General features: G+C 41.9%; 1 protein-coding gene across 2 annotated transcripts; it reads right to left on the bottom strand.

The window, feature by feature from the left end:
• Positions 1-923: 923 nt before the first annotated feature.
• On the bottom strand, positions 924-23,636 carry LOC139765786 (uncharacterized). 2 transcript variants are annotated; one of them, XR_011716737.1, is made up of 4 exons: positions 23,500-23,636; positions 22,664-22,881; positions 7,375-7,572; positions 924-1,365 (listed from the first exon to the last, which is right to left on the bottom strand). XR_011716737.1 is itself a non-coding variant. In XM_071693579.1 (4 exons), the coding sequence occupies exons 1-2, from the start codon at positions 23,620-23,622 to the stop codon at positions 22,703-22,705; spliced, it is 306 nt and encodes a 101-aa protein (XP_071549680.1). In that variant the 5' UTR covers positions 23,623-23,636; the 3' UTR covers positions 924-1,365; positions 7,375-7,572; positions 22,664-22,702. The 2 variants fall into 2 exon arrangements, 1 of the variants encoding a protein (XP_071549680.1); XM_071693579.1 differs by having other exon boundaries at positions 23,496-23,636.
• Between the last annotated feature and the right edge of the window lie 458 nt (positions 23,637-24,094).

Here is a 24,094-nt window from a genome sequence, read left to right as displayed (position 1 = left end):
TATATATATATATATATATATATATATATATATATTGGGAGCTTTTTTTTTATCTTTAATGGAATCTTCGTCTTATCACCTAAAAATTCGAGTTCTTCGACCTTATAAGCTCTTAAAACATAGAAATGAATAATGAATACTGAACATTGATATAATGATCAGAATACAAACCCTGATATGATGCTTTGATGGTTTTGGTACACTTTACTTTTGTCATCTATATTCTTATTTCTAATCATATCAAAACCCAAGAAAATGTGACTTTAGTTATATTCTTCATCAGTGAATTATCAGATTAGACGTTTTTCAGTTTTGGCAGTATCGGTCAGACATCTGCGATGTTTCTCAGATAAGCAATGAAAGTCGTTAGCATATCTAGACCAATGAATATTTTTTAGCTTTATATTGCTTAACAAAATCTTGTTCACAATATTTCATATGCAAGCCTGCAAGCATAGGAGGTAAGGGGTTAACCATAGCCATGCTAAACCTCTATCTAAGATATCTTGCAATAAAGATAAATGATAAATCATCTACATATACTTTACTCAGTTTGGCAATATAACTACAAGAAATTCCATCAACATTTGAACCAACAGTATCTGGGAGAAAATCAGAGTGGAAACATTAGCGAAAAGGGACATAACATGGCAGCTTACAAGTTTATACTCAGTAAATTTCTAATCATTTTCATTTGTTGCTCAGATCTACACTTACTGTACACTGTGCCCAGAAAGAGTTATAATTGTTTCGAAAATCATCTTAATAACTTGCATGTTACAGATCCAACTGAATTTATGATTGGTCTTATTGGATTATTATACTTAAGGGTCTTCACTAATCCATAGAAATAAAGGAGTGTCGGATTCTGAGCACTAAACGTTATGATGAAGTCTTCCCTTCCTTTCATTCATACTGCGAGTTATACGTTGAACTCTTTGTTAATTTCATCTGTTGAACGTGAGGAGGCTTGTGATATGTTTAGTCTATGTTTCTAGTACTGTACAAATGATATGAGTTCAGAAAGAAAAAAAAAGAAAATAGTGTTCATCTATGCCTGGGAAGTGCGGTTTCAGATGTGTGCATGGACATTTGTGAGTACATAGGAAAGATAGAGAACAGGAGACTTAATGGTCTATAATGAAGTAATCTGTTGTGTAGGTTCTAAGAATGATGGTAGAAATAGGATGGTAGAGCAGAATACCCTTTGCCATCCACCCCTCCCTCCGGCTCAACGGACGGCGGAAAGATGAGAAATAGATACCATATCGTATTGGGAAACATATCGATATGGAAATCTTATTGGAAAATGAGGAGTGGAAAAGTTCCTTGGAAGTTTTATTGCACATTCTCTGTGGCTGGATTCTGAAAAAGAAAAACAAGATTAGTGGAATATCGAAATTTTTGCTGTTAACAGATATCAGCGATGTAACTGTCTAGCCTAGATTCGAAGATAATTATGGTCTTTGCATCTATTACGTCTGGAAATAGTTTACTCCAGCGTTCAACCATTCAATATATGAAGAAACATTTGCCAACTTTATTACATCTTCCTCCTTTAATCATCATAGTGTTGTTTCTGGTCTTTGATAATCAATCTAAAGTGAAGAAATTTTTGTAAGTTTTGTTATCCTGTGCATGCTTTTCACCCTGCTGTATGTTCAGGCCTCAAACACTCAAAATCTTTTGCACTCAATCCTTTCATCCTCTCCTTGTCCTCTCCACTTCTGACACGTCTATGCTCTTTGTCAACTTCTCCTGATTCATGATCTTCATATGTCTAAACCATTTTAGCACATCCATTACCACTCCTGAATCCACGTTGTACCTCCTCAGTCTGATGCTCTGTGCATGCCATCACCCTCTCAATCACCTCTCTCCCATACAACTTACCAAGTACACTCTTCAAACTCATGCCTCTGTAATTCGAATACTCACCTCTGTTCCCATTGCCTCTATACAATAGCACTATACATGCATTCTGCCAATCCTTAAGAGCTTCACGATGATCCATACATAACCCTGAAAATCATAACTAACCAATCAGCAACATCCATTCTTCAGAAATTCAACTGCAATACCATCCACTCCAGCCGGTATGCCACATCTAATGTTATGCAAGGCTTTCACCGCCTCTTTTCTGTTCACAAATCACTTCTCATGACTCTCTCAGTGGCATTCTGCTCCAACCCAAAAACTCTATATCTTCCACGCTATCATCAAACACATTCAGCTGTCCTTCAAAGTACCGATTACTTCATTATTGCCTGTTACCACTTCCCCATTTGCCCCTTCACCCGTGTTCTCATTTATTCCTTTGTTTTTCTCATATTGTTAACCTCATTCCAAGACATCTTATTCTCCCTACAGTTTACTGATGTCGCTCACCTTAACGCTCATTTGCTCTCATTTTTATCCCTTGCACCTACCTCTTGACCTCCTGTCGGTTTCTCTTGAGCATCCTCTGATTACTAGCATTACTTCCCTGTAAGTATCGCCCATATACTTCTCTTTTCTCTTTCACTAACAACTTTACTCTTCATCCTACCACACACCATCCTTCCTAGCCTGCCCACCTCCACCTTCCGAATGTCACGCTTCTTTTTTTTTTCCTATTCCAGCGCTGTTTTCCTAAACATCTCACTCACTCCGCTTGCTTAGTTTAATCTCACCTTTTGCGATTTTACTTCCATTCTCTCCTGATATTTGTTCACATAAGTCTTTTTTCCAGCTTCCTTACTTTCACCATCTTCTTGCCCATGTTTTCCGTAAACCCTCGCCTCACACTAGCTGTCCCTCTGGGCACAGTCACATCCAAGACTCTCTCTTGTGCACATCTGTAATTAGAATGTAATCCAGTCATGCACGAAGACCATCTTTCCCATTCATCCACGTATACCTAAGTATTTTTAGCATATTTATTATACTTTGTCGCTGTCTCCCGCGTTAGCGAGGTAGCGCAAGGAAACAGACGAAAGAATGGCCCGACCCACCCACATACACATGTATATACACACACGTCCACACATGCACATACGTATACATACCTATACATCTCAATGTATACATATATATACACACACAGCCATATACATATATACGCATGTACATAATTCATACTGTCTGCCCTTATTTATTCTCGTCTCCACCCCGCCACACATGAAATGAAAACCCCCTACCCCCGCATGTGCGCAAGGTAGCGCTAGGAAAAGACAACAAAGGCCACATTCGTTAACATTCAATCTCTAGTTGTCATGCAAAATGCACCGAAACCACAGCTCCCTTTCCACATCCAGGCCCCACACAACTTTCCATGGTTTAACCCAGACGCTTCACATGCCCTGGTTCAATTCATTGACAGCACGTCGACCCCGGTATACCACATCGTTCCAATTCACTCTATTCCTTGCACGCCATTCACCCTCCTGCATGTTCAGGCCCCGATCACTCAAAATCTTTTTCACTCCATCTTTCCACCTCCCACGTCTCCTCCTTCCCTCCACCTCTGACACATATCCTCTTTGTCAATCTTTTCTCACTCATTCTCTCCATGTGACCAAACCATTTCAAAACACCCTCTTCTGCTCTCTCAACCACACTCTTTTTACTACCAAACATTTCTCTTACCCATTCATTACTTACTCGATCAAACCACCTCACACCACATATTGTCCACAAACATCTCATTTCCAGCACATCCACCCTACTCCGCACAACTCTGTCTATAGACCACGACTCGCAACCGTATAACATTGTTGGAACAACTGTTCCTTCAAACATACCCATTTTTGCTCTCTAAGATAACGTTCTCAACTTCCACACATTTTTCAAGGTTCCCAGAACTTTCACCCCCTCCCCTACCCTATGATTCACTTCCGCTTCCATGGTACCATCCACTGCCAGATCCACTCCCAGATATCTAAAACACTTCACTTCCTCCAGTTTTTCTCCATTCAAACTTACTTCTCAATTGATTTGTCCCTCAACCCTACTGTACCTACTGTACCTTGCTCTTATTCACATTTACTTTCAGCTTTCTTCTTTCACACACTTTACCAAACTCAGTCACTACCTTCTGCAATTTCTCACCCGAGTCAACCACCAGCGCTGTATCATCAGCGAACAACAACTGACTCACTTACAAGCTCTCTCATCCACAACAGACTTCATACTTGCCCCTCTTTCCAACACTCTTGCATTCACCTCCCTAACAATCCCATCCATAAACAAATTAAACAACCATGGAGACATCACACACCCCTGCCGCAAACCTACATTCACTGAGAACCAATCACTTTCCTCTCTTCCTACACGTACACATGCCTTACATCCTCGATAAAAACTTTTCACTGCTTCTAACAACTTTCCTCCCACACCATATATTCTTAATACCTTCCACAGAGCATCTCTATCAACTCTATCATATGCCTTCTCCAGATCCATAAATGCTACATACAAATCCATTTGCTTTTCTAAGTATTTCTCACATACATTTTTCAAAGCAAACACCTGATCCACACATCCTCTACCACTTCTGAAACCACACTGCTCTTCCCAATCTGATGCTCTGTACATGCCTTCACCCTTTCAATCAATACCCTCCCATATAATTTCCCAGGAATACGTACCAAACTTATACCTCTGTAATTGGAGCACTCACTTTTATCCCCTTTGCCTTTGTACAATGGCACTATGCAAGCATTCCACCAGTCCTCAGGCACCTCATCATTGAGTCATACATACATTAAATAACCTTACCAACCAGTCAACAATACAGTCACCCCCTTTTTAATAAATTCCACTGCAATGCCTTACAAACCTGCTGCCTTGCCGGTTTTCATCTTCCGCAAAGCTTTTACTACCTCTTCTCTGTTTACCAAATCATTCACCCTAACCCTCTCACTTTGCACACCATCTCGACCAAAGTACCCTATATCTGCCACTCTATCATCAAATATATTCAATAAACCTTCAAAATACTCACTTCATCTCCTTCTCATACCACTACTTGTTATTACCTCCCCATTAGCCCCTTTCACTGATGTTCCCATTTGTTCCCTTGTCTTACGCACTTTATTTTCCTCCTTTCAAAACATCTTTTTATTCTCCCTAGAACTTAATGATATCTCTCACCCCAACTCTCATTTGCCCTCTTTTCCACCTCTTGCACCTTTCTCTTGACCTCCTGCCTCTTTCTTTTATACATCTCCCAGTCATTTGCATTATTTACCTGCAAAAATCGTATGTATGTATGTATGTATGTATGTATGTATGTAAGTATGTATGTATGTATGTATGTATGTATGTATGTATGTATGTCCCACTTTTTAAATCAGGTTCCTAGTCACCAGTCCTTTTTCAGCTCCACAAGATGTTCACCATTTCTACTCATCTCACTGAGCAACACATCCCCCCCACACCCATTTATACATTCGACTGCCAATTACTCACTTGCGCTTTCAAATCTCCCATCGCAAATTCTTGGTCTCTTGCATCAGAACTGTTGACACACTTACTCAGATGTTCCCAAAGCATATGATCTTTCTTCTCACAGCCAGATGCATAAGCACAAATAATCATCGGTTTGTCGGTAGTCCACTTTCATTCTTACCCACATAAGTCTAGAGATCACTTCCTTACACTCTTTCACACACTCCCACAACTCCTGCTTCAGGAGTAGCGCTACCCTTTCCTTAACTCTTCCCCCCCTCACATGCAGATGACATGTTTCTTGTGGCAAACTCGAGTGAGAAACTGTAGAAGATGGTGTCTGTGTTTGGGAAAGTATATGAAACGAGGACTGAATTAAGGTAAAGACACATTCGAGCGCCATTTTGAATAGAGAAAACCTGAGAGTGAACATGGAAGTTGAAATGAAGCAATAATTCTAGTTGCGTTAAGGATGTATGTTGAAAGCGGTCACTGTCTGTGGGAGCAACAAGGGGCAGTTCCACCAGTGTTATGTATGTGCAAATCTTAAGGCAATATGCAAGAGAACAGAAAAAGGTTGGAAGTGTTGGAAATTAAATGCTTGAGGATAATAACTGCGTTAAGAAGAGGATTGGTCGTGCAAGCAATGAAAGTGTAAGGGTCAGATGATGTAGTAAGCTGAATATGTTTTGAGGAGCTGAATCAGGTTTAATGAAATAACTGAGATATATGTAGGGGATGAGTGAAGAGAGAATGACTGAGAGGCTGTATAAATCAGAACTGCAGGAAGCAAGGAAGCGGGGAAGGGCGAGGAAATAGAAGCATGGAGTGAGAGAGGGTTTGAGATGTCGGGGCCTAAACATGCAGGAGGGTGAGAAGGGTGCAATGGATGGAGCAAATTGGATCGAAATGGTATATGGGGTTGACATACTGTCAGATGACCGAACCAGGGGATATAAGTGGCCTGGGAGAGAGACTTAGAGAGAGAGAGAGAGAGAGAGAGAGAGAGAGAGAGAGAGAGAGAGAGAGAGAGAGAGAGAGAGAGAGAGAAATGTCTGTGGGTTTTGTTGTGGATGGAGGGGGTGGCCTGGTTTCCGTGCATTACAAGTTCAGTGCTATACACTGTTCAAGAAGCACCCAGACGCAGCTGATCTAAAACCAACTACAACTTATTCTGGTCCATTTCTAACGTGGTCAGTATATGAAGTAGTTATTTCCAGTGCAATGTACAAGCGACACTCTCCGCCGATCGTGTCGTGGTCGATAGAAAGAACATTGTACAATTAAAGACTGTGAGGTGAACAGTAATCTAACTTATCTTTCATCATTTCCATTCCCACTAACTTGGAAGGTGGATCAATTATCATATAAACATACGCAAATTATGGGACATGATTATACACTACTAGGACATCCAACCTCAACCAAGCAAGATGACATAAAGGCAAGGGTGTTCAGTCCCCTGCAACCCTATATAAACAAATCTTACGGTGAAATAAGGTCTTACCAACGTCAAATTAATAGAAAATACAGTCGTAAACCACTTTATAGAAGCTTAAGATGACACTACGCTTTATCCAGGAGAGCCTCAAGTGTTGCATCAAAGGTAAGTAAACAGATGGCCCGAGCGGGATTGTTACAATCCAGACAACTTGGCCAACACTTCCGTCATCGTTAGTGTCAGTAGAACACTACCTCTGCTCACTGGCATGTGAGGAATCTGCCCGAGAGTTCCTCGTGCCTATGTATAAGACAAATGGATAATCAGTCACTCTTATTGCTGGTTCCTGTCTGATAGTCCAATGGCCTGAGAAGCAACAGCTCTGCCCCACACTCAGCAACATGGGTTCGAGTCCTACTGATGGAAACATAGAATGAGTTCTGTAGTGTGAGTGTTGTTATACACTTACTATCAAAACTAATATTAATGCACAACGAACATACCATTTTCCTTTTCAAGCCAGACGTGGCTGTTAGAGGCGTGAGTTAAGATGGCAGGTCTGGCCAACATTCTTGATTGTGGTGTCGTCGCAGGTAATGGCGAACTACCCGTTGTCAAACACCTCGTCTCCAGGAGCAACGGTCAGAAACCTTCCCACACATCCCAGCAATGGCCACTCGTCTCCCTTCATCCTCTGACTCCTACAATATCACCACATACATAATACTGAGGCTACACCTTCTATAGCTCACAGTAGACAAAATACGGATATCAGAATGACACACAAACATACAAACCTCCAACAGCCATTTCCCGCATGAGCGAGGTAGCGTCAAGAACAGAAGACTGAGCCACATAGGGAATATCCTCTCTTAGCCCACTTCTCTGTTCCTTCTTTTGGAAAATCAAAAAAAAAGGAGAGAATTTCCAGCCCCCCGCCCCCTCTCCTCTTAGTCGCCTTCTACGAAACACACAGAATACATGACAAGTATTCTTTCTCCCCTATTCCCAGGGATAATATATATATATATATATATATATATATATATATATATATATATATATATATATATATATATATATATATATATATATATATATATATATATATATATATACACATTTTTTCAGAAAAGAAGAGTGAATGTTGGGGTGAAGAGGGTGGTGAGAGTAAGTGAGCTTGAGAAGGAGACCTGTGTGAGGAAGTACCAGGAGAGACTGAGTACAGAATGGAAAAAGGTGAGAACAATGGAAGCAAGGGGAGTGGGGGAGGAATGGGATGTATTTAGGGAATCAGTGATGGATTGCGCAAAAGATGCTTGTGGCATGAGAAGAGTGGGAGGTGGGTTGATTAGAAAGGGTAGTGAGTGGTGGGATGAAGAAGTAAGAGTATTAGTGAAAGAGAAGAAAGAGGCATTTGGACGATTTTTACAGGGAAAAAATGCAATTGAGTGGGAGATGTATAAAAGAAAGAGACAGGAGGTCAAGAGAAAGGTGCAAGAGGTGAAAAAAAGGGCAAATGAGAGTTGGGGTGAGAGAGTATCATTAAATTTTAGGGAGAATAAAAAGATGTTCTGGAAGGAGGTAAATAAAGTGCGTAAGACAAGGGAGCAAATGGGAACTTCAGTGAAGGGCGCAAATGGGGAGGTGATAACAAGTAGTGGTGATGTGAGAAGGAGATGGAGTGAGTATTTTGAAGGTTTGTTGAATGTGTTTGATGATAGAGTGGCAGATATAGGGTGTTTTGGTCGAGGTGGTGTGCAAAGTGAGAGGGTTAGGGAAAATGATTTGGTAAACAGAGAAGAGGTAGTGAAAGCTATGCGGAAGATGAAAGCCGGCAAGGCAGCAGGTTTGGATGGTATTGCAGTGGAATTTATTAAAAAAGGGGGTGACTGTATTGTTGACTGGTTGGTAAGGTTATTTAATGTATGTATGACTCATGGTGAGGTGCCTGAGGATTGGCGGAATGCGTGCATAGTGCCATTGTACAAAGGCAAAGGGGATAAGAGTGAGTGCTCAAATTACAGAGGTATAAGTTTGTTGAGTATTCCTGGTAAATTATATGGGAGGGTATTGATTGAGAGGGTGAAAGCATGTACAGAGCATCAGATTGGGAAGAGCAGTGTGGTTTCAGAAGTGGTAGAGGATGTGTGGATCAGGTGTTTGCTTTGAAGAATGTATGTGAGAAATACTTAGAAAAGCAAATGGATTTGTATGTAGCATTTATGGATCTGGAGAAGGCATATGATAGAGTTGATAGAGATGCTCTGTGGAAGGTATTAAGAATATATGGTGTGGGAGGAAAGTTGTTAGAAGCAGTGAAAAGTTTTTATCGAGGATGTAAGGCATGTGTACGTGTAGGAAGAGAGGAAAGTGATTGGTTCTCAGTGAATGTAGGTTTGCGGCAGGGGTGTGTGATGTCTCCATGGTTGTTTAATTTGTTTATGGATGGGGTTGTTAGGGAGGTAAATGCAAGAGTTTTGGAAAGAGGGGCAAGTATGAAGTCTGTTGGGGATGAGAGAGCTTGGGAAGTGAGTCAGTTGTTGTTCGCTGATGATACAGCGCTGGTGGCTGATTCATGTGAGAAACTGCAGAAGCTGGTGACTGAGTTTGGTAAAGTGTGTGGAAGAAGAAAGTTAAGAGTAAATGTGAATAAGAGCAAGGTTATTAGGTACAGTAGGGTTGAGGGTCAAGTCAATTGGGAGGTGAGTTTGAATGGAGAAAAACTGGAGGAAGTGAAGTGTTTTAGATATCTGGGAGTGGATCTGGCAGCGGATGGAACCATGGAAGCGGAAGTGGATCATAGGGTGGGGGAGGGGGCGAAAATTCTGGGGGCCTTGAAGAATGTGTGGAAGTCGAGAACATTATCTCGGAAACAAAAATGGGTATGTTTGAAGGAATAGTGGTTCCAACAATGTTGTATGGTTGCGAGGCGTGGGCTATGGATAGAGTTGTGCGCAGGAGGATTGATGTGCTGGAAATGAGATGTTTGAGGACAATGTGTGGTGTGAGGTGGTTTGATCGAGTAAGTAACGTAAGGGTAAGAGAGATGTGTGGAAATAAAAAGAGCGTGGTTGAGAGAGCAGAAGAGGGTGTTTTGAAGTGGTTTGGGCACATGGAGAGGATGAGTGAGGAAAGATTCACCAAGAGGATATATGTGTCGGAGGTGGAGGGAGCAAGGAGAAGAGGGAGACCAAATTGGAGGTGGAAAGATGGAGTGAAAAAGATTTTGTGTGATCGGGGCCTGAACATGCAGGAGGGTGAAAGGAGGGCAAGGAATAGAGTGAATTGGAGCGATGTGGTATACCGGGGTTGACGTGCTGTCAGTGGATTGAATCAAGGCATGGGAAGCGTCTGGGGTAAACCATGGAAAGCTGTGTAGGTATGTATATTTGCGTGTGTGGACGTATGTATATACATGTGTATGGGGGGGTTGGGCCATTTCTTTCGTCTGTTTCGTTGCGCTACCTCGCAAACGCGGGAGATAGCGACAAAGTATAAAAAAAAGAAAAAAAAAAAATATATATATATATATATATATATATATATATATATGTATATATATATATATATATATATATATATATTTTTTTTTTTCTTTTTTTTTTTTGCTTTGTCGCTGTCTCCCGCGTTTGCGAGGTAGCGCAAGGAAACAGACGAAAGAAATGGCCCAACCCACCCCCATACACATGTATATACATACACGTCCACACACGCAAATATACATACCTACAGAGCTTTCCATGGTTTACCCCAGACGCTTCACATGCCCTGATTCAATCCACTGACAGCACGTCAACCCCGGTATACCACATCGCTCCAATTCACTCTATTCCTTGCCCTCCTTTCACCCTCCTGCATGTTCAGGCCCCGATCACACAAAATCTTTTTCACTCCATCTTTCCACCTCCAATTTGGTCTCCCACTTCTCCTCGTTCCCTCCACCTCCGACACATATATCCTCTTGGTCAATCTTTCCTCACTCATTCTCTCCACGTGCCCAAACCATTTCAAAACACCCTCTTCTGCTCTCTCAACCACGCTCTTTTTATTTCCACACATCTCTCTTACCCTTACGTTACTTGCTCGATCAAACCACCTCACACCACACATTGTCCTCAAACATCTCATTTCCAGCACATCCACCCTCCTGCGCACAACTCTATCCATAGCCCACGCCTCGCAACCATAAAAAATTGTTGGAACCACTATTCCTTCAAACATACCCATTTTTTGCTTTCCGAGATAATGTTCTCGACTTCCACACATTCTTCAAGACTCCCAGGATTTTCGCCCCCTCCTCCACCCTATGATCCACTTCCGCTTCCATGGTTCCATCCGCTGCCAGATCCACTCCCAGATATCTAAAACACTTTACTTCCTCCAGTTTTTCTCCATTCAAACTTACCTCCCAATTGACTTGACCCTCAACCCTACTGTACCTAATAATCTTGCTCTTATTCACATTTACTCTTAACTTTCTTCTTTCACACACTTTACCAAACTCAGTCACCAGCTTCTGCAGTTTCTCACATGAATCAGCCACCAGCGCCGTATCATCACCGAACAACAACTGACTCACTTCCCAAGCTCTCTCATCCACAACAGACTTCATACTTGCCCCTCTTTCCAAAACTCTTGCATTCACCTCCCTAACAACCCCATCCATAAACAAATCAAAAAACCATGGAGACATCACACACCCCTGCCGCAAACCTACATTCACTGAGACCCAATCACTTTCCTCTCTTCCTACACGTACACATGCCTTACAACCTCGATAAAAACTTTTCACTGCTTCTAACAACTTGCCTCCCACACCATATATTCTTAATACCTTCCACAGAGCATCTCTATCAACTCTATCATATGCCTTCTCCAGATCCATAAATGCTACATACAAATCCATTTGCTTTTCTAAGTATTTCTCACATACATTCTTCAAAGCAAACACCTGATCCACACATCCTCTACCACTTCTGAAACCACACTGCTCTTCCCCAATCTGATGCTCTGTACATGCCTTCACCCTCTCAATCAATACCCTCCCATATAATTTACCAGGAATACTCAACAAACTTATACCACTGAAATTTGAGCGCTCACTTTTATCCCCTTTGCCTTTGTACAATGGTACTATGCACGCATTCCGCCAGTCCTCAGGCACCTCACCATGAGTCATACATACATTAAATAACCTTACCAACCAGTCAATAATACAGTCACCCCTTTTTTAATAAATTCCACTGCAATATCATCCAAACCTGCTGCCTTGCCGGTTTTCATCTTCCGCAAAGCTTTTACTACCTCTTCTCTGTTTACCAAATCATTTTCCCTAACCCTCTCATTTTGCACACCACCTCGACCAAAACACCCTATATCTGCCACTCTATCATCAAACACATTCAACAAACCTTCAAAATACTCACTCCATCTCTTTCTTACATCACCACTACTTTTTATCACCTCCCCATTTGCGCCCTTCACTGAAGTTCCCATTTGCTCCCTTGTCTTACGCACTTTATTTACCTCCTTCCAGAACATCTTTTTATTCTCCCTAAAATTTAATGATACTCTCTCACCCCAACTCTCATTTGCCCTCTTTTTCACCTCTTGCACCTTTCTCTTGACCTCCTGTCTCTTTCTTTTATACATCTCCCACTCAATTGCATTTTTTCCCTGCAAAAATCGTCCAAATGCCTCTCTCTTCTCTTTCACTAATAATCTTACTTCTTCACCCCACCACTCACTACCCTTTCTAATCAACCCATATATATATATATATATATATATATATATATATATATATATATATATATATATATATATATATATATATATATATATATATATATATATATATTCATTTATTTATTTATTCATTATACTTTCTCGCTATTTCCCGCGTAAGAGAGGTAGCGCAAGGAAACAGACGAAAGAATGGCCCAACACACCCACATACACATGATACATACACGTCCCGACACGCACATATACATACCTATACATTTCAAAGTATACATATATATACATACCCAGACATATACATATATACACATGTACATAATTCATACTCGCTGCCTTTATTCATTCTCGTCGCCACCCCGCCACACATGAAATGACACCCCCCCCCCCTCCTCCCCCACGCGCGATAAGTAGCGCTAGGAAGAGACAACGAAGGCCACATTCGTTCACACTCAGTCTCTAGCTGTCATGTATAATGCACCGAAACTACGGTTCCCTTTCCACATCCAGGCCCCACAAAGCTTTCCACGGTTTACCCCAGACGCTTCACATGCCCTGGTTCAATCCATTGACAGCACGTCGACTCCGGTATACCACATCGTTCCAATTCACTCTACTCCTTGCTCACCTTTCACCCTCCTGCATGTTCATGCCCCGATCGCACAAAATCTTTTTCACTCCATCCTTCCACCTCCAATTTGATCTCTCACTTCTCGTTCCCTCCACCTCTGACACATATATCCTCTTTGTCAATCTTTCCTTACTCATTCTCTCTATGTGACCAAACCATTTTTTAATACACAATCTTCTGCTTTCTCAACCACACCCTTTTTATTACTTCACATCTTTCTTACCCTTTCATTATTTACTCGATCCCCAGGGATAGGGGAGAAAGAATACTTCCCACTCATTCCCACCGTGTCGTACAAGACGACTAAAGGGGATGTGAGCGGTGGGCTAGAAACCCTCCCCTCCTTGTATTTCAGCTTTCTAAGAGGGGAAACACAAGGAGTCATGCGGGGAGTGCTCATCCTCCTCAAAGACTCAGACTGGGGTGTCTAAATGTGTGTGGACGTAACGAAGATGAGAAAAAAGGAGAGATAGGTAGTATGTTTGAGGAAAGGTACCTGGATGTTTTGGCTCTGAGTGAAACGAAGCTCAAGGGTTAAGAGGAAAAGTGCTTTAGGAATATCTTGGGAGTGAAGTCAAGGGTCGGTAAGAGGACAAGAGTAAAGGAAGGAGTAGCACTACTCCTGAAGCAGGAGTTGTGGAAGTATGTGATAGGGTGTAAGCAAGTAAACGCTAGATTGATATGGGTAAAACTGAAAGTGGATGGAGAGAGATTGGTGATTATTGGAGCCGATGCACCTGGTCAGGAGAAGAAAGATCCTGAGAAGCAAGTGTTTTGGGAGCAGCTGAATGAGTATTTTAGTAGCTTTGATGCACGACACCAGGATATAGTGATGAATGATTTGAAGGCAAAGGTGAGTAATGTGGCAGTTGACGGAATAATTGGTGTACATGGGGCGTTCAGTGTTGTAAATGAAAATGGTGAAGAGTTTGTAGATATGTGTGCTGAAAAAGAACTGGTCATTGGGAATACATTGTTTCAAAAGAAAGATATACATAAGTATACGTATGTAAGTAGGAGAGATGGCCAGAGAGAGTTATTGGATTACGTGTTATTTGATAGGCGTGTGAAAAAGAGACTTTTGGATATAAATGTGCTGAGAGGAGCAACTGGAGGGATGTCTGATAATTATCTTATGGAGTAAAGGTGAAGATATGTAGAGGTTTTCAGAAAAGAAGAGAGAATGTTGGGGTGAAGAGAGTAGTGAGAGTAAGTGAGCTTGGAAAGGAAAATCGTGTCAGGAAGTACCAGGAGACATTGAGTGCAGAATGGGAAAAGGTGAGATCAAATGATGTAATGGGTGTGGGGGAGGAATGGGATGTATTTAGGGGAGCAATGATGGCTCGCGCAAAAGATGCTTATGGCATGAGAAAGGTGGAAGGTAGGCAGATTAGAAAGGGTAGTGAATAGTGGGATGAAAAAGTAAGATTATTAGTGAAAAAAAGAGAGAGGCATTTGGACGATTTCTGCTGGGAGGTATTGCAAATGACTGGGAGATGTATGAAAGGAAGAGGCAAGAGGTCAAGAGAAAGGCGCAGGAGTTTAAAAAGAGGGCAAATGAGAGTCGGGGTGAGAGAGAATCATCAAATTTTAAGGAAAATAAAGGGATGCTTTGGAAGGAGGTAAATAAAGTGCGTAAGACAAGAGAATAAAAGGAAACATCGGTGAAGGGGGCAAATGGGGAGGTAATGACAAGTAGTGGTGAAGTGAGAGGGAGATGGATGAGTATTTTGAAGGTTTGTTGAATATATTTGATGACAGAGTGGCAAGTGTAGGATGTTTTGGTCAAGGTGGCGTGCGAAGAGAGGGTCAGGGAGAATGGTTTGGTAGACAGAGAGGAAGTAGTGAAAGCTCTGAGGAAGATGAAAGCCGGCAAGACAGAGGGTTTGGATGGTATTGCTCTGGAATATATCAAAAAAGGGGGTGACTGTGTTGTTGACTGATTGGTGAGGACATTCAGTATATGTATGGTTCATGGTAAAGTACCTGAGGATTGGCGGAATGCATGTACAAAGGCAAAGGGGATAAAGCTGAGTGTTCAAATTACAGAAGTATAAATTTCTTGAGTATTCCTGGGAAATTATATGGGAGATGTATTGACTGAGACAGTCAAGGCATGTTCAAAGCATTAGATTGGGGAAGAGCAGTGTGGCTTCAGAAGCGGTAGAGGACGTGTGGATCAGGTGTTTGCTTTAAAGAATATATGTGAGAAATACTTAAAAAAAAAAAACAGATGGATTTGTATGTAGCATTTATGGCTCTGGAGAAGGCATATGATTGAGTTGACGCTGGTGGATGATTCGGGTGAGAAACTGCAGAGGTTGGTGACTGAGTTTGGTAAAGTGTGTGAAAAAAGAAAGCTGAGAGTAAATGTGAATAAGAGCAAGGTTATTAGCTTCAGTAGGGTTGAGGTACAAGTCAACTGGGAGGTAAGTTTAGATGGAGAAAAGCTGGAGGAAGTGAAATGCTTTAGATATCTGGGAGTGGATGTAGCAGCAGATGGAACCATAGAAGCGGATATGAGTCACAGGGTGGGGCAAGGGGCGAAGATTCTGGGAGCATTGAAGAATATGCGGAAGGCGAGAACCTTATCTCGGAGAGAAAAAAATGGGTATGTTTGAAGGAATAGTGGTTCCAACAATGTTAAATGATTGCGAGGAATGGACTATAAATAGGGTTGTGCGGATGAGAATGGATGTGTTGTAAATGAAATGTTTGAGGACAATATGCGGTGTGAGGTGGTTTGATCGAGTAATTAATGAAAGGGTAAGAGATATGTGTGGTTATGAAAGTAGTGCGGTTGAGAGAGCAGATGAGGGTATTGAAATGGTTTGACCACATGGAGAGAAAAATGATTGATGAAAGATTGACAAAGAAGATATATGTGTCAGAGGTGGAGGGAACGAGAAGTGGAAGACCAAATTGGAGGTAGAAGGATGGAGTGAAAAAGACTTTGAGCGACTGGGGCCTGAACATACAGGAGGGTGAGAGGCGTGAAAGAAAGAGAGTGAATTGGAACGATGTGTTATAGTGGGTCGACGTGCTGTCAGTGGATTGAACCAGGGCATGTGAAGCGTCTGGGGTAAACCATCCCCCTCCACATCCAGGCCCCACAGAACTTTCCATGGTTTACTCCAGACGCTTCACATGCCCTGATTCAATCCATTCACAGCACGTCGACCCCGGTATACTACATCGATCCAATTCACTCTATTCCTTGCACGCCTTTCACCCTCCTGCATGCTCAGGCCCCGATCACTCAAAAGCTTTTTCATTCCATCTTTCCACCTCCAACATGGTCTCCCACTTCTCGTTCCCTCCACCTCCGACACATATATCCTCTTGGTCAATCTTTCCTCACTCATTCTCTCCGTGTGCCCAAACCACTTCAAAACACCATCTTCTGCTCTCTCAACCACGCTCTTTTTATTTCCAAACATCTCTCTTACCCTTACATTACTTACTCGATCAAACCACCTCACACCACATATTGTCCTCAAACATCTCATTTCCAGCACATCTACCCTCCTCCACACAACTCAATCCATAGCCCACGCCTCGCAACCGTATAACATTGTTGGAACCACTATTCCTTCAAACATAGCCATTTTTGCTTTCGGAGATAATGTTCTCGACTTCCACACATTCTTCAAGGCCCCCTCCCCCACCCTATGATTCACTTCCGCTTCCATGGTTCCATCCACGTTCATATACACTTTATTCGTATTCATATAACTCCGCGTTGTACAGTCAGGTTCGGTAAAACGCTATCAGCTGGCTATGTGTTCTGTTCGGAAACAACCGATAGACACCGTTGCTCACCATAGTGAGACGAAGGGTATTCGAGTACTTAGTATTTCGAATAGTTGTTTCCTTTTATACAGTCCCTTAGCCTAGCGGTTAGCATGCCTGCCTCTTGCACAAGGGCTCCCAGGTTCGATCCTGGCTGATGGAGCTTTGTATGTTCTATGAAGGTGCGCGTTCATATACACTTTATTCGTACTCATATAACTCCGCGTTGTACAGTCAGGTTCGGTAAAACGCTATCAGCTGGCTATGTGTTCTGTTCGGAAACAACCAATAGACCCCGTTGCTCACCATAGTGAGACGAAGGGTATTCGAGTACTTAGTATTTCGAATAGTTGTTTCCTTTTATACCGTCCCTTAGCCTAGCGGTTAGCATGCCTGCCTCTTGTACAAGGGGTCCCAGGTTCGATCCTGGCTGATGGAGCTTTGTATGTTCTATGAAGGTGCGCGTTCATATACACTTTATTCGTATATATATATATATATGTATATATATATATTTATTGTGGGAGTATGTGATAGGGTGTAAGAAAGTAAATTCTAGATTGATATGGGTAAAACTGAAAGTTGATGGAGAGAGATGGGTGATTGTTGGTGCATATGCACCTGGGCATGAGAAGAAAGATCATGAGAGGCAAGTGTTTTGGGAGCAGCTGAATGAGTGTGTTATTGGTTTTGATGCACGAGACCGGGTTATAGTGATGTGTGATTTGAATGCAAAGGTGAGTAATGTGGCAGTTGAGGGAATAATTGGTGTACTTGGAGTGTTCAGTGTTGTAAATGGGAATGGTGAAGAACTTGTAGATTTATGTGCTGAAAAAGGACTGGTGATTGGGAATACCTGGTTTAAAAAGCGATATATACATCAGTATACGTATGTAAGTAGGAGAGATGGCCAGACGCACGAAAGAGAGACATTTGGATGTTAATGTGCTGAGAGGTGCAACTGGAGGGTTGTCTGATCATTATCTTGTGGAGGCGAAGGTGAAGATTTGTGGGGGTTTTCAGAAAAGAAGAGAGAATGTTGGGTGAAGAGAGTGGTGAGAGTAAGTGAGCTTGGGAAGGAGACTTGTGTGAGGAAGTACCAGGAGAGACTGAGTACAAAATGGAAAAAGGTGAGAACAAAGGAGGTAAGGGGAGTGGGGGAGGAATGTGATATATTTAGGGAAGCAGTGATGGCTTGCGCAAAAGATGCTTGTGGCATGAGAAACGTGGGAGGTGGGTTGATTAGAAAGGGTAGTGAGTGGTGGGATGAAGAAGTAAGATTATTAGTGAAAGAGAAGTGAGAGGCATTTGGACGATTTTTGCAGGGAAAAAATGCAAATGAGTGGGAGAGGTATAAAAGAAAGAGGCAGGAGGTCAAGAGAAAGGTGCAAGAGGTGAAAAAGAGGGCAAATGAGAGTTGGGGTGAGAGAGTATCATTAAATTTCAGGGAAAATAAAAAGATGTTTTGGAAGGAGGTAAATAAAGTGCGTAAGACAAGGGAGCAAATGGGAACTTCAGTGAAGGGGGATAATGGGGAGGTGATAACAAGTAGTGGTGATGTGAGAAGGAGATGGAGTGAGTATTTTGAAGGTTTGTTGAATGTGTTTGATGATAGTGTGGCAGATATAAGGTGTTTGGGTCGAGGTGGTGTGCAAAGTGAGAGGGTTAGGGAAAATGATTTGGTAAATAGAGAAGAGGTAGTAAAAGCTTTACGGAAGATGAAAGCCGGCAAGGCAGCAGGTTTGGATGGTATTGAAGTGGAATTTATTAAAAAAGGGGTGACTGTATTGTTGACTGGTTGTTAAGGTTATTTAATGTATGTATGATTCATGGTGAGGTGTCTGAGGATTGGCGGAATGCATGCATAGTGCCATTGTTCAAAGGCAAAGGGGATAAGAGTGAGTGCTCAAATTACAGAGGTATAAGTTTGTTGAGTATTCCTGGTAAATTATATGGGAGGGTATTGATTGAGAGGGTGAAGGCATGTACAGAGCATCAGACTGGGGAAGAGCAGTGTGGTTTCAGAAGTGGTAGAGGATGTGTGGATCAGGTGTTTGCTTTGAAGAATGTGCGTGAGAAATACTTAGAAAAACAAATGGATTTGTATGTAGCATTTATGGATCTGGAGAAGGTATATGATAGAGTTGATAGAGATGCTCTGTGGAAGGTTTTAAGAATATATGGTGTGGGAGGCAAGTTGTTAGAAGCAGTGAAAAGTTTTTATCGAGGATGTAAGGCATGTGTACTTGTAGGAAGAGAGGAAAGTGATTGGTTCTCAGTGAATGTAGGTTTGCGGCAGGGGTGTGTGATGTCTCCGTGGTTGTTTAATTTGTTTATGGATGGGGTTGTCAGGGAGGTGAATGCAAGGGTTTTGGAAAGAGGGGCAAGTATGCAGTCTGTTGTGGATAAGAGAGCTTGAGAAGTGAGTCAGTTGTTGTTCGCTGATGATACAGCGCTGGTGGCTGATTCATGTAAGAAACTGCAGAAGCTGGTGATTGAGTTTGGTAAAGTGTGTGAAAGAAGAAAGTTAAGAGTAAATGTGAATAAGAACAAGGTTATTAGGTACAGTAGGGTTGAGGGTCAAGTCAATTGGGAGGTAAGTTTGAATGGAGAAAAACTGGAGGAAGTAAAGTGTTTTAGATATCTCCGAGTGGATCTGGCAGCGGATGGAACCATGGAAGCGGAAGTGAATCATAGGGTGGGGGAGGGGGCGAAAATTCTGGGAGCCTTGAAGAATGTGTGGAAGTCGAAAACATTATCTCCGAAAGCAAAAATGGCTATGTTTGAAGGAATAGTGGTTCCAACAACGTTGTATGGTTGCGAGGCGTGGGCTATGGATAGAGTTGTGCGCAGGAGGGTGGATGTGCTGGAAATGAGATGTTTGAGGACAATATGTGGTGTGAGGTGGTTTGATCGAGTAATTAATGTAAGGGTAAGAGAGATGTATGGAAATAAAAAAAAAAGTATGGTTGAGAGAGCAGAAGAAGTTGTTTTGAAATGGTTTGGGTACATGGAGAGAATGAGTGAGGTAAGATTGACCAAGAGGATATATGCGTCAGAGGTGGAGGGAACGAGGAGAAGTGGGAGACCAAACTCTAGGTGGAAGGATGGAGTGAAAAAGATTTTGAGTGATCGGGGCCTGAACATGCAGGAGGGTGAAAGGCGTGCAAGGAATAGAGTGAATTGGAACGATGTGGTATACCGGGGTCGACGTGCTGTCAATGGATTGAACCAGGGCATGTGAAGCGTCTGGGGTAAACCATGGAAAGTTGTGTGGGGCCTGGATGTGGGAAGGGAACTGTGGTTTCGGTGCATTATTACATGACAGCTAGAGACTGAGAGTGAACGAATGGGGCCTTTGGTGTCTTTTCCTAGCGCTACCTCGCACACATGTGGGGGGAGGGGGTTGTTATTCTATGTGTGGCGAGGTGGCGTTGGGAACAAATAAAGGCAGACAGTATGAATTATGTACATGTGTATATATGTATATGTCTGTGTGTGTATATATATGTGTACATTGAGATGTATAGGTATGTATATTTGCGTGCGTGGACGTGTATGTATATACATGTGTATGTGGGCGGGCTGGGCCATTCTTCCGTGTGTTTCCTTGCGCTACCTCGCTAACGCGGGAGACAGCGATAAAGCAAAATGAATAATGAATAAATAATGTATATATTTATATATATATATATATATATATATATATATATATATATATATATATATATTGTTCTTTTTTTATCATACTTTGTCGCTGTGTCCCGCGTTAGCGAGGTAGCGCAACGAAACAGACGAAAGAATGGCCCAACCCACCCACATACACATGTATATGCATACACGTCCACCCACGTGCATATACATACCTATACATCTCAACGTATACATGTATATATATTCACACAGACATATACATATATACACATGTACATAGTTCTTACTGTCTGCCCTTATTCATTGCCGTCGCCATCCCGTCGCACATAAAATAACAGCCCCTTCCCCCCGCATTTGCGCGAGGTAGCGCTAGGAAAAGACAACAAAGGCCACATTCGTTCACACTCAGTCTCTAGCTGTCATGTATAATACATCGAAACCTCAGCTCCCTTTCCACATCCAGGCCCCACAGAACATTCCATGGTTTACCCCAGACGCTTCACATGCCTTGGTTCAATCCATTGACAACACGTCGACCCCGGTATACCAGATCGTTCCAATTCACTCTATTCCTTGTATGCTTTTCACCCTCCTGCATGTTCTGGCCCCGATCACTCAAAATCTTTTTCACTCCACATCTTTCCACCTCCAGTTTGGTCTCCCACTTCTCCTCGTTCCCTCCACCTCTGCCATATATATCCTCTTTGTCAATATTTCCTCACTCATTCTCTCCATGTGACCAAACCATCTCAACTATACTCTTTTTATTACCACACATCTGTCTTTCCCTTTCATTACTTACTCGATCAAACTACCTCACACCACATATTGTCCTCAAACATCTCATTTCCAGCACATCCACCATCCTCCGCACTACTCTATCTATAGCCCATGCCTCGTAGCCATATAACATTATTGGAACCACTATTCCTTCACTCTCACCTTTTGCCATTCTACATTCAGTCTCTGCTTGAATTTCTTTACACAAGTCTCCTTTCCAACCTCACATACTCTCACCACTCTCTTCTCCCAGACATTGTCTCCTTTTCGAAAACCTCTCCAAATTTGCGTTCTTGTCTCCACAAGATAGTAATCAGACATCCCACCAGCTGCCCCTTTCACCACATTTACATCCAAAGGTCTCTCTTTTACGCACCTATCAATTAATATATAACCTAACAATGCCTGTTGAACATCTCTCTTACTCACATACGTGTACTTGTGTATATCACTCTTTATAAACAAGATATTTCCAATCATCAATGTTTCAGCGCACAATTCCACAAGCTCTTCACCATTTCCATTAATATCACTGAATACCCTATGCACCCCAATTATGTCTTTAACTGCCACATTACATAACTAGTCTTCACATTAAAATCACCCATCACTATAACCCGGTCTCGTGCATCAAAGCTGCTAACACACTCACTCAGCAGCTCCCAAAACACTTGCCTCTAATGATCTTTCTTCTCTTGACCAGGTGCATTGGCACCAATAACCACCCATTTCTCTCCATCCACTTTCAGTTTTACTCATATCTATCTAGAATTTACTTCTTTACACTCTATCACTCACTCGCAGAACTCCTGCTTCAGGAGAAGTGCTACTTCTTTCATAGCTCTTGTCCCCTCACTAACCCCTTATTTTATTCTCAAGACATTCCCTAACCACTTTACTCTTGATCTTCGTTTCACTCAGAGGCAATACATCCAGGTCTGTTTCCTCAAACACACTACCTGTCTCTCTTTCCTCTCATCTTGGGTACATCCACACACATTCAGACACCCCAATTTGAGCCTTCGAGGAGGATGAGCACTCCTGGTCTGGCTCCTTCTGTCTTCATCATTGGAAATTGAGATAAAGAGGGGGAGAATTTCCATCCAGACCCCCTCCCCTTCTTCCTCCCGTTAAAAACAACCACATATTAGCTGTTGTTTGTCATCCATGGTGTACTTCAGTGACTTTACCTGAAGGGGCGTGAGCATCATAACACCGGACTCAATACGCTAGGGCAAGTCAGACTGGGATGCCTGGTTAGCCAGGGAATCTATGGAGGTGGTGACCCGAGGAAGGGTCAACATGGCCGTCAGGATGCCGCTGTAGGAGGTCATGAACACTAGGGACGCCAGCAGCCACGTAGTCACTATGAGGCGACCCCCGTCCCTCTGGGGCAGCCACTCACTGCCTGTGGCAGGGATGGAGAAAAGGGTCATTATGTCAGCCTGCGTTTTGGAAGAAGGTTAACAGTGTGCGAAAAACAAGCGAACAAATGGGAACATCAATGAGGGGAATAAATGGGGAAATGGTAACCGGTAGTAATGATGTGAAGATATATTTACTCTGCTTAAGAAAGTGAATATATCATCACTGGAATTTTATCCTCGGGTTGATATTAGAATCATTTTCTAAAGCAAGAAATGCGGTCCCGTCATTTCTAAGTTTTAAGGCTATTATTCCTGCGGAGTTGCAGTCGTCAATTGTGTACCAGTATAAGTGCAATATTTTGTATCATGTATAAAATTTGACAATGAAGGCATCTTATCTTATCTTATCTTATCTTATCTTATCTTATCTTATCTTATCTTATCTTATCTATCTTATCTTATCTATCTTATCTTATCTTATCTTATCTATCTTATCTTATCTTATCTTATCTTATATAATGTTTTGTATATTGGCAACAGGAAGCGACACCTGAGGACACGCATTCATGAACACCTTGAGCAGTCAGTGCGGACGATCTGCCTAACTACCAAACTGCCCTCCTCAACAACACGGAATCACACGACGGTCACCAACCTACGTCGACAGTGAGGTTCTCTGTGCTGGGGGGTCGGAGTGACGGTTCCTGCCCCCGGCCTCGACCCTGCCGGCAGCTGGAGAGTAGATCATCAAACACCAGTGTTAATCCTGGAGTTCCTCCCATCCTACAGGACCAAACCAACTGTAAGTAACAAAGTTATGTTTTTGAATAAGTTTTAGAAATTAAGTTTAAAGTAGAATGTCTAGGTTTTCTGATCTATGTTGTAACCTTAACATATAAAATTATGAACTGTAGAATCTTAATCTTGACTTCGAAATACATCCTTTGTGGATTTTATCTAAGTCACATTTTGATCTATTTTAGGTAAAGTAAGATTCTCAGTCATTATCCAGATTTCTTTATTCTTTTTCGATTACTTATTTCACGTTGTGCTGTTATGATAGACATCATTTAATAAACATCTACATCGAGTACAACATTCTAATATAGATATTACATACGTATTATCCTTTCTTTATAGGCGCTATAGATCGCATATATAATTACCGAAACCTAAGCCAAATAAAACAAAAAAGATTGATCCAAGCACTAGTGATTCTTTTACTTATATATATATATATATATATATATATAT

This window comes from Panulirus ornatus, chromosome 56 (genome assembly GCF_036320965.1).
Source record: "Panulirus ornatus isolate Po-2019 chromosome 56, ASM3632096v1, whole genome shotgun sequence".
Classification (NCBI taxonomy): Eukaryota; Metazoa; Arthropoda; class Malacostraca; order Decapoda; family Palinuridae; genus Panulirus; species Panulirus ornatus.
The sequence above is the reverse complement of the archived record's forward strand: the minus strand, read 5'-3'. Positions and strand labels throughout refer to the sequence as shown.

Coding starts and splice junctions, on each gene's coding strand:
- LOC139765786 (XM_071693579.1), bottom strand. CDS start 23,622: ATGGGAGGAACTCCAGGATTAACACTGGTGTTTGATGATCTACTCTCC. Junction 22,882..23,495: donor GAACCTCACTGTCGACGTAG/GTTGGTGACCGT, acceptor TCCCTGCCACAG/GCAGTGAGTGGCTGCCCCAG.